This window comes from Halichoerus grypus, chromosome 3 (assembly GCF_964656455.1).
Source record: "Halichoerus grypus chromosome 3, mHalGry1.hap1.1, whole genome shotgun sequence".
Lineage (NCBI taxonomy): Eukaryota > Metazoa > Chordata > Mammalia > Carnivora > Phocidae > Halichoerus > Halichoerus grypus.
The window spans coordinates 6,375,021-6,391,105 of NC_135714.1; the positions used below are offsets into that span (position 1 = coordinate 6,375,021).

General features: G+C 60.6%; 1 protein-coding gene across 1 annotated transcript in view; it reads right to left on the reverse strand.

Annotated features, from left to right (window-relative positions):
* The window catches only part of NSG1 (neuronal vesicle trafficking associated 1), a 28,667-nt gene extending 15,964 nt beyond the window's left edge, over positions 1-12,703 (reverse strand). The window contains exons 1-3 of the mRNA XM_036110519.2: positions 12,547-12,703; positions 12,062-12,216; positions 8,491-8,607 (exon numbers count right to left, since the gene is read on the reverse strand). Of these exons, the coding sequence (XP_035966412.1) occupies positions 8,491-8,607; positions 12,062-12,190 (246 nt within the window). The 5' untranslated portion in view covers positions 12,191-12,216; positions 12,547-12,703. The remainder of the gene's footprint in view (positions 1-8,490; positions 8,608-12,061; positions 12,217-12,546) is intronic.
* Between the last annotated feature and the right edge of the window lie 3,382 nt (positions 12,704-16,085).

Sequence of the window (16,085 nt, forward strand, 5' to 3'; positions counted from 1 at the left end):
CTCCTCCGTGGGGCTGGGTGGGGTCCTGGCGGACCTTCTTCTGCGCTGGCCCGGACTTGGGTTTGGGGGGGCGTCTGGGTCTTGAAGGAGGAGCTGCTCGTCGGGGCAGCAAGGGCGGGAGGGATGTCCCCCGAGGAATATGGTGCGTCCAGCTAGTGCGGCTGGAGCATCACGTGTCCTGTGGGAGGTGACACGAGCCAGCTGACACGGGTCCTTGTGCGCCCCATCAAGCAGCAGGAAGCCAGGCAGCTCCTGGGCACTGCAGGACTCGGGAGGCAGCTGCCCCTTGGTGACAAGTCCCCATTTCTTGTCACCCCGGGGGTGACAGCCCGCGGAGGCGCTGCCCGTCGGCCGGAGGACATGTGTGCCACCGACCGACGTGTGTGTGTGAGGGGCGCGGGAGAGAAGGCAGGTTCCGCGTAGTCCCAAGACTTGGGTCACTTCTGTGAAGCTGTCAAGAAGGGCTCTGAAGCAGGAGACACTGGGAACCACGCAGGGGCTGTACGCTCCGCGCGTCCCCCGGCCACTGTGCTCCACGGTGGCGCGTGGTGGCCCGGACCCCGCTGCCGGGGCCGGTGGCCTGGAAGGCACAGTGTGCAAGAGCAGCAAGGCTCAGGGGAGAGCTCAGGGCAGGGTTTCCATATATATGCTTATTTATTAACACATCAAACACCAAGACCTCAGAAACACTGGGATTTCAAAGGAAGGAGGAGAATACGCACGTCCCGAGATCCTGGCACCGGCTGCAGCCTGACACAAGACCCCGTGTGAGCCGCACGGGCCACGGTGTCGGGTAGAGCTGGTGCTGCTGGAGCTCACGGCCTCCAGCAAAGAGGGAAGGGCCTCGAACGCCGCGAACTAGAAAACGTTGCTAGGGGAGATGAGAAGAGACCCAAATAAATGGCAAGACATCCTGTGTTCACAGAGTGCAAGACTTCATATTGTGAAGATGAGAATACTTCCAGGGTGATCTGCAGACTCAGTGCAATCCCTAGCAGAATCCCAACAGCCTTCTTTTGCAGAAATGGAATTGCAAGGGATCCCGAAGAGCCAAAGGCATCTTGGAAATAAAAAATAGGTCAAAGGATTCATCGTTCCCAATTTCAAAACTTAGTGCAAAGCTACGATAATTAAAACGGTGTGGTACTGGCGTAAGAATCACCATGTAAGTGGAATAGGACAGAATCCAGAAATACAACCCCCAGTGTCCATGATCGACTGTTTTTTGTTTTTCATCAAGTCGCCCAGACCATTCAATGGGGCAAGAAGTCTCTCCAACAGATGGTGCTGCGACAACCGGCTATCTACACGCAGAAGCAGCTCGACACTTACCTCACACCAGATATGAAAATTAACTCAAAATGGAATAAAGACTAAATATAAAACCTAAGCCATAAAACTCTTAGAACAAAAGAGGCAAATCTTCGTGACCTTGGACGTGGCAGTGGTGTCTTAGATCTGCCATCAAACACCCAAGAAATGAAGGAGAAAAATAAATTGTACTTCAAAATTTAAAAATTGTGTGCAAAGAACACGAGCAGAAAACTGAAAAGGCAGCCCACCGACCAGCAGCCAGGATCTGCAAACGATGTATGTGACAAGGACGTCGTATCCAGAGTCCAACTGAACAACACAAAAACAACCCGATTAAAGATGGGAAAGGACTGGAAGAGACATCTCTCCAAAGACACACAGATGGCCAACGGGGCACAGGGACAGATCACCCACGTCATCAGGCACCAGGGCAACGCAAATCAAAACCACGATGAGACACCACCGCGCCCCCACTAGGCTGCCTATAGTTAGAGGCCGAGAATGACCGGTGTTGGCGGGGTGGGCAGCGCTGGGGGTTGGCGGGAGGAGGAAACGGGGTGACCGCTGATGGGTAAGGGGTCTCTTCTTGGGGGGATGAAATGGTCTGGAACTCGACAGTGGTGAGGGTTGGACGACACCGCAGAGGGACTACATGTCACTGAGTTGAACACTTCAAAATGCTGAACTGTATGTGATGTATATTTTACCACACTAAGGAAAACTGGGCGAGGGAGAGAGACGAGACAGGTGAGGAACGGGAAGCACAGGTGGGGGGGGGCAGGGGTCCTGGCGAGACGGGGAGTCCGAGCCCCAGCAGTCCTGCCCCGGGGGCAAGAGGGACGTTTTCTGGAAAGAACAGCCAGGAATGGATGGCAAATAGAATATGGGCCTGGGGGGACAGTGCGGGGCGGGGGGGGGGGAACTATATAAGGAGTTTATAAGGAGGGGACCATTTCTCCTAGACGCTTATTAGGACAGTCCTGGCTGGTGGTGACTGCCCTCGCATCCCAAATGCGCAGTGTCCACTGTCCCTCTCCAGAGTGTCCCAGTCCGGGCCACGAAGTACACAGCCACTCAGCTTACGAGGCCCTGGTCCACACGCTAGTTCTCTCCGTGCCCGGGGGGAACTGACAACACCCCCACTTTACAGACAAGGGGCTCGAGCAGCATTTGAGTCTGCTTGTGGTCTTCTGCTCCTCCTGGCCTGGGGCTTCCCCTCCTGCCGGGGGCCTCTGGGCGGGCGGGGTCACTGCCTGGCGAGACGTCTGAAGCAGGGAAGAGCTGTCCCACGGGGCCTGTGCAACGGCTGGTGTGGAAGACAGAGCTCGGTGGGCTTTGGGGTGTCAGGAGGATGTGGGTCTGAATCCTACTTCCACCCCTGGTTAGCTGGCCGACCCGGAGTCCGCTCCTTAACCTCTCTAACCTTAATTCCGCACCTCCAAAGTCGAGCCAGCAAGATCAACCTTCAGGACTGTTACCAACACGGAAAGGACTAACACTCGTGCGGCTCAGAGCCTGAGCGCGCACTGGGTCGATGGCTAGGTTAGTCCTCCTCATTCCTCCTCCGCTCCCTCTGCCCTCCCCCCCCCAGGGGGAGGGGAAAGGAAATGTGTTTTCTGCTGAGTAATGCAGTGGAAAAAAAAAAAAAAAAACTTGGAGAAACAGGATGAATCCTGACATCTTCAAGCATGTGCAACACTAAATATTTTAGATAACCCACAAAAAAGTGAACACACAGACACCCCTTCTCCCAAGATGACTCAACCCACTTATTACTGGATTCTGGATGAGGCCCCACTCTACAGCTGGGCCAGAAAACCGTGGGCTCTGCGACCGCAGAACCTGGCGACCGAGGCCGGCAGGGTGGTGAGTGGACGGCTACGGGGGTGTCCGCAGGCCATCCTCGGGTCCCCAGTGCCATGCACGAAGACCTCCCCCGCTGCCGAATGCCAAGGAAATGGTGTTGCCGTTCATAAATATTTAACAAGTGCATCTTGAAACACACCGGGGGATTACTGGAGAGTGTGGAAAACAGATGGGTGCACAGGAAGCTCAAGGTCATTAAGGATGTGAGAAAAAGATACAAACCGCCCACAGAATCGTTTGTGACAGGATGCTAAGGGACACCCCCGCGGCAGCCCCAACTGCCAACACCGGGGGCCATTCAGACAAACTCTCCTTCCAGGACGTCCTCCCAGCTCCGTGCAGACCACGAAAGGCGCTCAGACCCTCCCAGAGCCCTGAGGGCACCGTGGCACCAGGCGGAGGGCGTGCGGTTTGCTCACCCGAACCCTTATAATTCACAGAGAGAAGGTGTGTGGATCTCAGACACTTCAACAGCTCTCCATCAGGGCAGCCACAAAGCAGAACCTGATGGAACCTTCCTTTAATCTGCCTAATTATGGCCCCTCCAGCTTCTGCGACGGGAGGGCACCCTTAGCAGCAGCCCCAGCCGCACCCCGACACTCCACTCTGCCCTGGGGGAGGGGAGCGGGACCGCGCCACTGGAAGAATGTTTAGGTTTACTTAGTTTGAGAAACATCTCAGCCTGTGTTGATTCTCAGCATAAATCCACCTCCAATTAATTAAACGAGCACTTTTTCCTCGTTGACACTAACCTCTTCGGAAGCCTCGGCTTCTGGCCGCTGCTGGGTGATTCATCCAGCAATCCCAGTGTGGCGGAGTCTTACAAAACCCTCTCCCCATCAGCGGTTACCTAGCAACCAGCCTAGCAACCTCGGAGCCAAGAGATTCATCCCCGAGCGATAACCATAAAGTAACATCCAAAAAGACATCTCGTCTCAAGGATGCCATCCAAAGGTATATAAAGAGGAGATGCAAAGCAGCCAGCTCCTTGCTCCTGAAGTGCACAAATTAGAGACAAAGGGGGACGCGTTATTTACTTGTTGATTCAACAGCCAGAAAGACACGGTTTCATCCCTGCAGTTCACGCACGGAAATGAGAAGGGCTGAGGAACGGCCGGCCTGGGCGCCACACGGAAGCTGCCCAGAAGAGGTTCTGGCCAGACCAAAGCTGTGACGGAGCCCCCAGTGCGGCCCCGGGGGAGGCAGATCTTCCCTCCACCCCCCGCCTCCTGTCACAGGTTCGCTCCCCAGCCCTCAGCCGGCTGCCGCCGCACAGGACAAACATGCCCTATTGGGTGTTCCATTCAAAGATGTCAGACACATAATTGGACAATAAAAGGCTGGGAGAACATTCCAGAAGGGTGAACGCCCTTGGCATTTCCAAAGGCATCAGCTCTCCTGAGCCTGCCCTGCCCCTGCGCTAGGATGCACCTCCATCCACAAAGGGCCCCAAACTCAGTGTATCACCTGGAGAGCTCATCACAGTGCGCGTTCCCAGGGTCTTGGGTCCTTCTGTTAAAAATCAAACTTCTGGTGATTTCAGTGCTAGCGGTCCCATACTTAGAGGAACGGTGCTCTGGGGCCGCCTCTCACGCACAGACCCCGCGGCAGGTGCATGGGGAACCGGGTACATCTCCTTCCCTGCTCAGAAGGGTGTCGGCACAAAAGCCTGACGTGCCCACCGAACGCGGGGCGTTCAGCTGTGTGAGTCTGGCCCACTGGCCTCCCAGTCAAGTGGCCCAGGCCACCTGGTTCAGGTCTCGCTCTGCCACTGACTGTGACCTTGGGGGTCGTCTGCCTGTCCAGGTGGGAACTGCTGAGTTAACACCTGGAAAGGGCTTACACCCACCCGTGGCCTAGAGAGAGCGCTCTATTGGGAGCTGCCTTCTTCGACAAGCGAGGGTCCCCCAGGCAGACCCTGGAAGTCTCCCCAAGTCACCACGTACTCCAGGTCAGCAGCACGGCTAGTCACCCAGTGACTCATCGAGCTGGGGGTGTCTGGACGGCCCCAGAGAGGACAGGCTCTTATCCTGGCTGGCAGAGAGGCCGCCCCACTGGACCTCACCAGGACGCCTGGTCACACCTGAAGAGAAGCCTGGGCCCCTCACAGGGGGAGCCCGGATGCTGTGACATGAAGGAAGAGACCAAAATGAGGCTTACTTCCCCCGGAGAAGACTCAAGTACACGGCTGCTGGGAAGGAGGGTGACTTGTGTTCTGTGTGGCTCAGGGGACAGATGGAGGGCCCCGGGCAGAGGTTACCAGGAGGGGCTTCAAATCAACAAAGGCAAAGGATTCCTAGATGCACAATAGTCCAGGGGCCACTGGGGGGCTCAGTCGGTTGAGCGGGCGACTCCTGATTTTGGCTCAGGTTGTGAGATTGAGCTCCCAGGTCAGGCTCCATGCTCAGGGCAGAATCTGCTTGGAATTCTCTCTTTCCGTCCCACCCCCTCTCTAAGATAAATAAATAAAATCTCTAAAAAAAAAATGGAAAAAGCAGCAACGTGGGCTGCCTGGAGTGCAGAGCTGCCCATGTAAACATGTTCCCCGGGAGGGAAGCCACATCACCTCGGGTGTCACAGCCAGGTGCAGGCTGCCCAGGGCCAAGCTCTCTGCCTCAGTTTCCCCTCCACTGTGCAACGGGGACGACAGGGCACACTTCACGAGGTTTCTACAAGGATTAAGTGAGCCGAGAAGTCTCACGAGCTTGATCCGGAGTCTGGCTCGTGGGAGCGCTCCCGGTTCTCATCCTGTGACTGCTCCTAACAAAGGACAGCGGAGGCCCCAGGAAGGTGAGGTCAATCCCCGGAGGCTTCGTGGAGGAGCTGGTGGCTGAGCTGGCCCTGGAAGGAGCTGGAAGGCGGGCCTGTGCGGAGGTGTGTGTGGCAGGCCGGGGGAGGGGGGGTGGAAAGGCACTGGCCTCGGAGGCTCGGACCAGTCGGAAGCCCCCCAGGCCCCCGAGACCACCTGGGATTCCTAAGCCTCCGCGCCACCCCCTTCAGCGTGCTTGTGAACCCTAAGGAGGCCACGGAGGCTAAGCATATGAAGGTGCCCAGACGGTTTCGGTATAAGACTAGGGAATGGGCTCACTGCGATGCAGTGCCCTACTGAGCACTTACTGTATACATCACCTTCTTGGACATCCCCCGCAAGGTGGGGGCAGAGACGAGGCAGGGTTCTGCCACCACAGCCCCGTCCACAGGGACGGGCTCAGATCTTCTGAGCCCTCGGCTTCTGGGCACCTGGAGCCAGGTAACCACACCGATGCTGCCGAGAACCCTGGTGGCCAATGTGCGTCACCCATGCCTTCAGCGGGGGCCCTGGGGACCTGTAACAGGTGAGCGTGCGGGAAAAACACGAACGAAGGACACCGGAGCTGGGGGACAGAGCCTGGCACACAACGGACCCCAAAGGATGAAGGGTAGCACCCCACTCTGGGGGGGACCTAAAATGCCAGGGCTGAGAAGGGCAAAGGTCAAATCAGGCATGAGAAACCCAGATGCTGTCAGCCATCAGAATGATGGCTAGGATGACCTTGAAATTGAGGTCATTTCTGCCTCAGCCAGGAGGCGATCCCCAGGGCGCGGGGAGTGCAGGTCATCCGAGCAGCCGCAGAGAAGACACACGCGAAGCCGGCTGGCCGGAGCGGAAGAAGGATTGATCTTGGGTCAATCCGATCCGGTCCTGGCCGTGAACTTAATGACACGTACAGACTGCCCAGCCAGGAGCCACCCGAGGAGCATCTCAGCCCGTACACCATCCTCATACCACCAGCAGGAACCCCAGGCGCAGGACTCTCTGCACCTCAATCCTGCCGCTAGAAAGTGGGTTCTACCAGACGTACCCGCCTCTTGGGGCAGATAAATCACACGGGTGAACACCCCGCAGACACGGAAGATCACGGCTTGGAGGGGTCCACCGGCCCGGCAGGCCCTGCACCGTGTTTCTCCAGCCCGTGGGGCAGGCTGGAGCGATGCCAAGGAGGGATTCAGAGTCACGGCACACCCTGGGCTTCCCTACTTGGCCCACGAAGCCACCTCAGCTCTGTGAGCTTCACTTGCAGCTAGTAACCAGTCCCCAGGGTTTTCGTGACATGAACGGGACGCTGAATGCACACGTGCTTTGGGGGACTGCAGGGATTGGGGGTCCAAGCGTCTGTGCACCCAGACACCCGCAAGCTGCTCACACAGCCACACGGAGCCACCAGAGAGGCCACCCACGGCCACTCTGCAAGGTCTCTCAAATCACCCCTTTGAATCTGGGTGAGGGCCCCCGTTTTCTCGTCTCTCGCGTTTCTCAAAGAACAAGTTTCCAGAAGATCAGCATCCTGACTTGCTCAACCAACGCAGCTGTGTCCACCCTCCAAGGCCGCCCGACGTTGGGGACAGCTCCACCCCTGGCCTGGCTGGAACCCTGCCCCTTTCAGCAGCTCTTCCTCCCTGGAGAGCCGTCCAGAGCAAGGCCTCCCCCCACCACTAGGGAGCACTCCCAGCGGCCCAGGCAGAGGGCACACCGGCCAGCCAAGCCCCGCACCTCCGCATCACGCCAGGGCTGCTGAAGGGTGGAGGCCGAGCACAGGCCTCTGGAGCCTGGACGGCCGTGACTTCTCTGCACCTCAACCTCCCCGTCTGCAAGATGGGTTGTCCGGATAGTCCTGACCTCTGGGGAGACTCCCTGAGCTCAGCTGGAACAAGGAGGAGGCCCAGAACCAGGTCTTGCAGGTAATAAGTAGGCCGCCTTACCTTTGTGGGAGCCTGCTTCCTTCCTGGAACCGTGAGGTAAGGATCTTAAAGTCTGGTAAGTGATTGTTCACCTGTCTGTAACCGTTGTCTAAAAGAAAGTTTTGGGGGTGGGTTTTCCCTGTTATTAAAACTAAGTGAGACTCTTAACTCTAGAGAACAAACCGGGCGCCTGCCCAGGAGAGGAGGGGCAGGCGGAGGGGTGAAGTCGGCGAAGGGGATGAAGAGCGCACTTACCGTGGCGAGCACCGGGAAATGGACAGAACCGTTCAATCACTATACTGTGCACCCCAAACTCACATAACACTGTGTGCTCATCGTGCCGGAATTTTAAAAAATAATAAATTAAAATTAAAAATTTTTTAAACACAAACTCCACCCCCCGCCCCCCACCAAGTTATGTGTGGTCGTTTTGGAAGATGAAGGAAATAAAGAAGAAATTTGCAAAGGCACGGGGTGGGTTTTGCACAGCTGGGGTGGGTCCTGTTCCCGTCACTCCAGGGGCCAGCTTGGCGCCCCGCCCCCCACGCCCTGGACACGAAAGCAGCATCTTCCCCATCCAGGGCTGCTCACCTTGAACCTCTCGGTGACCCCCTCGGTGATGCTGACGGTGAACTCCGCTATCTTGGGAGGGCGCACTTTGCCTTTCTTGCGGTCAGGCTCGTACTCGGTCTTCGTTTTCACAACCACCTTGTCGGGGAAACAGGGAAGCAAAGCGTCAGAGGAGCGGCCAGATGTGCACGGACACACCTGCCCGGCGAGGACGACTCACCGTTTCGCCCACAAGGGTGTCACAAAAAGAATGCGAACAGCCACCATTTGTTGGACATCTCAGTGCCAGGACTTTCAGAGAAATGGCCCGTGAATAATCCTGAGAGCAGCCCCAGGAGGGAAAGACGGTACCTCCGGGCCAGAGAAGTGAAGCTCGTCGGCCAAAGGCCACCCAGCCAATGGGTGCCAGGGCTAACCCCCGACACGGTGGCCAGGGAGTGCGCTCGGTTTCCGCCGTGGGTAGAGCGAGGGGAGAGGCGAGGCGGATCAGGAAGGAGCAGGCCTTCAAGGAAATGTATCTCGCATCTCTCAGCCCCGACCCCACCATTTTCTCCCTCTCCTGCCCCTGCAACGGCCCCCAGAGGGTCTCCCTGCTCCTCTTCCCCTCTGCTCTCTACTGCGGAGTGGGAGAGGTTTCTCCACCCAGGCACCTGCCCCACTCTGCCCCGTACACACCCTTCCCTGCATCCCCAGCAGCTCCCGATGAGCCCCGTCCAGCCTCCTCCCTCCGAGGCTCACAGCCCTTTCCTCCTCTTGCCTGAAGCCAGGGACGGTGTACTGCGCTGTCCACGCCGCACATGGGGTTGTCCATCTCCAGTCCCCGCTCCCCCCCTCCTGCTTCCAGGAGCCAGGAAGCAGCAGCTGGACTGCAGAGCACCAGCCACCCCCACACTCTCCCCCCCTCCCCGCCGAGAGAGAGAGAGAGAGAGAGAGAGAGAGAGGTTCGCACCCGGTGCTCTCCGTGACCGTGGGCCCCAGGGCAGACCTCACAGGACGCAGCGAGTCAGGATGGTGGGCCCCGCGTGGGCCTCCGGAGGGGCTCTCAGACCGAGCTGTGACCTGGAGCCAGCCCCGGGAGAGAAAGCGGCCCATGCCAGCCGCCACGGACAAGTGATCCAAGGGCCACAGAACTGTGATCAGACTCGTTCCTTCCCTCCTTCGGTCCCTTCCGTGCACGCAGCTCCCGGAGCCGAGAGGGCAGATATGCCTACTGTGACTGTGGGTGCCCCCCCCCGGCTCTGGAGGCAGCATGTGTGCATCACCCTACTGTCCTCAAATCCCAACTGTCCCTGACTCGCTGTGTGACCTTGAGCACCTGCCTGGCCACTCGGAACCTCAGCGTCCTGGCCTGTGAAATGGGAACAGGGCCTAGCTCAGCCGGCTGCAGGGAGGAGGGGGGAATCCGTACAACGCTCGGCGCGGTGGGAACCCGGTCAATATGCTCCGGGCCTGGATTCACCTGCCTCTGCCACTAACACACTCGGTGACCTTGGACTAGACCCTCTATCTCCACATCTGTAAAACAGGGCCACTATCAGTAAAGTTACTGGCCAGATGTCAGGTGAGAGCGGCCCGGGCCTTGCTGCGAGCCCCACGACCACTGTCACTGCCGAACCGCGGCACTCGGTACACGCTCTGAGCACCACGTACGACCCCGACGGGGTACCTGACCCCAGCAGCCACGGCACCTGGGACAGGTGACATCACCTCCCCGAACCCTGCCTGTGAGCCACACAGCGCTCTTGTTCCGGTTACGTGAGAGGTCGCGTCCCAAGCAGGATGGAATGTGTGGCCCATGCCAGAAGCTTCTGCACTGGGGGGGGGTTGTGGCCTTCGGCCGTGTGACCTTGGACCCATCCTGTGAACTCTCTGAGACTCAGTCTCCTCATCTGTGACCTCAGAAATCTTCCAACCCAACCACTGGTTCCAGCCCATCCCTGCCAGTTCCCTCCCTTTGTTTGAATATTCCCAGGGATGGGAGACTCATTACCTTTCAGACCTACCTAGACTGCTTCTAAATGCCCAATTGGCTGGCCAGAATTTCACGCCTGCCTGAAATCCCCCTCCCTGCTATAAGCCAACTGTGTGCCGGACAATTCTGGAACGGAACAGACTGAGGGCAAAGGAGGAGGCTCAGGCTGAGCGGAGGGAGTCACCTGACAGAGGTGCTGCCTTGGGACACAGCGTTCCTGGCACAGGCCGCCACCACCCTGGGGCTGAGGCGGGAGGGGAAGTGGGGGCAGCCCCCCGCCCCCGACCGAGCTAGCCCAGCAAGTCCACCCCAGACGGTGAAGGGGATGCGCCAGCGGAGGCAGCCCTGCCCCACCCCTCCCCCCAAGCCTCCTCGGACCCTCAGTGCCCCCGAAGTGGCCCCACGTGGCCTGGGTGCACAGGTGCCCAAGCCGATCCTCTTCCTGAACCGAAACACCTGCTGCCGGCCCACGCTCCTGCCCCTGCCCCTGCCCCCCACCCACAACACAGACAACGGACTTGGGGGGATGGAAACCACTCTAGAGGGCTGAGTAGGTCAAAGGATCCACATGGGAATAAAGGAATCTTCCAGAAGGGAAGGACCCATCGCTGCATAGATATCCCCCCCTCCCCATCCGGTGGTCAGCAGTCACCAACATGCCGGAATAAAAGACAAAGACCTGAGTCAGAACGTCCTCGCCAGGGCTGAATGAGACAATAAATGTAAAGGCACTTCGGGGACTAGAACGAGCTTACTCGCGGCCGGGGTGGTTTTTAAGGCGGCAGCAAGATGGTCAGGAGGGATGCTGTGTATAGTATTTTAGGTCTGAGTTCTGCAATACAATTGTCGAGACTTTAAATCATCGCATTTACCTTTTTAAAAGTTAACTCTTGAAAAGATTATCCTCCACGTACAGAAACTACTTGATTGGATACTGTACTCAAGAAAAGGGACTCTAAATTCAGAAAAGAAAAACCCGCTTTGGGGAAAGGATGATGAATGGTTGTCCCCAGTTACACTAATACCCAGCGAGCTGAGCACTTACTTCAAGATTTCACAAAAGGAACAAAGAGAGGAAGGAAGCTCCCAGTCAGAACCGACACCCTGCCGCATCTTACAGCCAGCCTGGGAGGGGCAGGCGGGGAGGGTGAGGACGGGAAGCCAGCCCCTCAACGAGGGTCCATCCGGCCGAGGAGAGGGGCCTCCCCACCGCCGCGGGGCAAGCCGGGCTGAAACCGCATCACCTGGGCGGCCACACCGAGCAGCCGCGCCCCAAGTCTCTTCCCCGACCCACAGCCCCCTGCTACCGTGGGGCAGGGGCGGGGAGGAGCAGGGCTGGCGGCCGCCGCGGTGGAGCCAGGGACCTCTCTCGGACAGGACTCCCAGGAAAATCGAGAAGGGACCTTCCCCCGACTGCGCTCCCTTGTCAGGACCGAGCTGTCTCCCGATCCGGAATCCCGCGCGGGCACGCTGTCCTCCCGGGGGGCCTTCCTCCCGCCGCCCGAGCTCGCCCCCACTTCCCATCCCCAGCGCACGCCGCGCGTCTCTTTTGTTGCGGCCGCCGCCCGAGACTTGGGGTGCGCACCCGGCAGCGCGGGGGTGCCGGGGGGGGGCTCTCACCTTGTCCGGGGGCGGGAACTGCAGCTGATTGACATCGAGGGGCGTCATCAGGGGAATGGTGTCGAAGCCATCCTCCAGCAGCGGCTGCTTGGCGCCCTTCTCCGCGAAATTGTTCCCCAACTTCACCATCGTTCCGGGAGACCCGAGGCTGCCGCCTGCGAGGGAGGGCCGGGCGGGAGTCACCGCGAGCTCGCCGGCCCCCGCTTGGCCTCCGGGGAGGAGGGGTCGGGAGGACGCGGCGGTCGCCGCCCGGGACTGGGGCGGGGGAAGGGGGGTGAATGTCCCAGGCCCTCCCCCATCCCGCCCCGCCGCGGGACCCGAGCGCCGGGCTCAGGGGCGCACCGCGGCCGGGGAGGGGGTGCGCCCCGTCCCGGAGCCGGGGACCCGCGCGGAGCGCCACCTCCCCCGACCCCCCCCACCGGGGCGCCGGGCGGCCGTGGTCCCCGCCCCGGGGCGGACGGCTCGGGCCCGCGGGCCGCACTCACCCACGCCGGCTCGCAGGTCTGGCTCCGAGCGCGCAGCGAGCCTCCGCGTCGGCCGCTCCCGCGCGCAGCAATGGCGGAGGCGGCGCCGCGCGGGGCCGGGCGGGGGAGCCGAGCGAATGGGCTCGCGGCCGCTCCCTCCTCCCGCTCGCCGCCTCCCTTCCCGCCGCCCCCGGGGCCGCCCGTGCGCGGGAGAGTGCGCGCGTGTGGCGGCGGCGGCAACTCCGCCCTGACGCAGCGCGCGGGGCCGCACAAAGGAGCGCTCCCCGGGGACCCGCGCCCGCCCCGGCTGCGGGGGGCGCGCCCGGACCCGAGGCTCGCGGCGGCGGCGGCGGCGGCGGCGGCCAGTGGGGGCGGGGCGTCGGGGGGGCGCCCCGGGAACGCGGGCGGGGGCGCGCGGCGACTCGCGGCGGGAAGGGGGCGAGCCGAGGGATGGAGCGGTCCCCCGGAGCGGGCCCGTGGCGCGCGGCTGGGCTGGGGAGGGAGCCCCGGAAAGAAGGCGTGCCCGCGGGTAGGGGGCGCGGATGCGAATGGAGGGGGGAGGTTTCGGGACGTGGGGGGAGCGCTCCCCTGAGCGGGGCACGGCGCCCGGACTGGGAGGACGCCCCGGGGCAGCCGGAGGGTTGGGTATTCAGGGCAGAGGGAGCGCTTGGCGCGCTGCGCCGCGTTGGAGGGAGAGGGCAGGGCTTCTCTGGTCTGTTCGGAAGAGGAAGCAGGGGTCCCCTCACTGCAGCCGCAGCCTGGAGCATCCAGGTCGCGGGAGGGGGGGGATGAAGGGCGGGGGATTCCAGCCACTGTCGCAGCTGCCCAGATTACAGCGTCGTTTTGCGGACCTGGAGCCAGCCCGGCTGCAGGACTGCCCAGATGAGACACCACGCGTGGTGTGGGAGCAAGACCAGGCGCTGGAGGCAGGCCGCTGCTGGGGAATTGCTACCTTGCAGACGCCTGTCTCTTTCGGGCCCTGCTCGGACACAGAGTAGGGGGTGCCCGAAGTCCTACTTCCACACCCCAGTTGCACGGCTGAAGGCTGAGGCCGCCAACTGAGAACCACCTGAACGTGCCTCCCCTCCCCCAGAACCGCAGGGGGTACACCGAGATAGGGGAGTAGCCAGTGCCCGCCTGGGCCTTGAGCCGGCAGCCCAGTCCAGGAACCTGGCCCTGGGTGGCCCCAATTCCAAATCCCCAGGAGGGCCCCACGCCCTTGACACACGAGGTCACTGGATTCCTACACTTGCCCCAGCTTCCCAGCAGGGTGCAGGTGGGCCTCTGACCGCAGGGCAGCCTGGCAGGACCCAGGATCTTGGCAGACACTACCCCCGGCCAGCCCGGGCCAGGCAGGTGTCCCGGGTGCTGGCCCCTGCCACAGGCCCTGGCCCTGGCCGCCCGCATCTTTCCAGCAAAGGCCTGTAAACCACAGCAGGGAGGCAGTGATACTGCATGTCTGTGTGTGCCCGGTTTCTTCTGTGGAACCCCAGGAGCCTCCCCGCCGGCCCTTGGACACTTCCTGCAGCAGGTGAGGAAGGGTCGTTAGAATCTGCTCAAGTGCCAGCCTGGGTTAGTCCCTGGTCTAAGCTCACGGGTCAGGAGAAACCCTGTGTGCTTCCGGGGGAAGTGGCTTTGTCCCCGTCTCAGGGGCCAGCATTTTACCGACCCCAGCACAGGCCACACACACACACACTGTGGTTGGAATCCCACACGGAGCTGCAGGGCGAGCCGTCCTGGACCCCATGTGTACCCCTCCTGCCCTCAGAGGCTCTGTGAACCGAGGAGGACAGGGACGAGAAGGACCCGTGGTCAGACAGAAACAGCAGTGGACAGTCGGCGCTGCCTGCTTGCTTTTTTGTGCTGTCCTGGCTTTTCACGGGGACTTTGCAGTTTCAGTGTGTGTGGGTGTCCGAAAGGCACCTGGCCCAGGGAAGGACGCGGGGAATGCGGGTGCGCAAGCCCGCAGCGCACCCAGCGGAAGCTTAGGGATGAGTGTTTAGGTGGAGCAGTGGACCCACCAGAGGGGCCGCTGCCAGGAGGCTGAGGACAAAGTGGGACATCCCCAGGGAGGGCAGAGGGAGCACAGGTAGGAAAGCAATGTGCAAGGCACTCGGTCAGTTTCCTGGCCACCCGCACAACCACAAACTGGGGGCGTAAAACATGTAGTTTCTCAGTTCTGGAGGCCAGAGGTCCGAAACCCAGGTGTCAACAGGGCCATGCTCCCTGCAGAGGCTGCAGGGAACAACGGTCCTGCCTTCTCCAGCCTCGGCGGCCCCGGGGGTCCCTGGGCTTGTGGCCCGGCCAGTCTCTCCACCTCGATGGTCACACCGCCTCCCCCTCTTCCCTGTGCGTCTCCCATGAGGGCGCTGCTCGCTGGTTTGGGGCCCGCTCGATGACCCAGGATTAGGTTCTCCTCTCAAGAGCCTTAATCTCATGATCTGAGACACGTTCACAGGTCCTGGGGGTTGTGCACGGACGTCTTGGTGGGCCGCCGCTGGGTTCCCCGGGGCACTGAGCCTGCGGCGGGGGGGGGAGGTTAGCAGTTTGGGGAGCTCAGGAGCCCCAGGCGGCTCTGGGAGGGGCAGGCAGGGTCTGGGCGAGAGATCAGCCTGGAGAGGCCAGAGTCACAGAAGTGGGCCAGGCTGAGCCGCGAGGGTGCTTCTGGGACAGATAGAAGGTGTTGTAAAGCGTTCGCACAGTCAGATCACCCGGACCTGGAGACCCCCTTGCAGGATTTTTGTCAAGTATTTGGTTTTTCTGAACGACTCTCTGAAGGACCCGGGAAACACACCCGCCACCTCTTGGACAATGGCCGCAACCCCCACCCCGTCCTCCCTCCTGTAGGCAGGGTGCCACTTCCAAGTTCAAGCCTCTCAGTGATGCCCTTGCCCAGGGGTTCAAGTCCAGACTGCATGGCAGTGGGGTGGGGGCTGGGGGCAGTGTGATAGCCTGATTTCCAGTCCTGCCTCTCCCACTTCCTTGCTGTGTGACTTCAGACAAGTTGCTTAACTTCTCTGGGCCTCAGTTTCCCCATCCATAAAATGAGGATCGTAGTAATACCTCCATCACAGTGGTGCTGGAAGAATCCAATGAACTATTGCATGTTTTTAAACAACAGCACCTACTTTGGCTATGGCCACGGCTTTGAGCACTACTTGCTACTCGGTCCCCCTCGATCTCGATTCCTGAGGGCTTACGTGGAGCCAGGATGAGGTGCTAGGTGCTCGTTGTGGGCACAGGATTACTGCTCAGAGGGACTGAGGAGACTCTCCCCAGCGTCCTGGTGAGCCTCTCGGCAGCTCAGAGAAGGAAATGCCTGGTCCCAGGCCGTGGGGCGCCCGGCAGAGTGGAGCCTGGGCTGGGGTGAGGCTCGCCCTGCGGCTTCCCTGCAAGCAGCCTGACCCCTGGCACAGGCGAGGGCCGCCCGCTGCGGCGGCTGCAGGGAGGAGGGAGGAGGGTCCTGTCTGTTCCACGGCCCGACCATGTCGATGCCAGACATGCTTCATCCACATGTCTTGTTTTGTTTTGTTTTGTTTTTTAGTTGAGAAGTAATACAC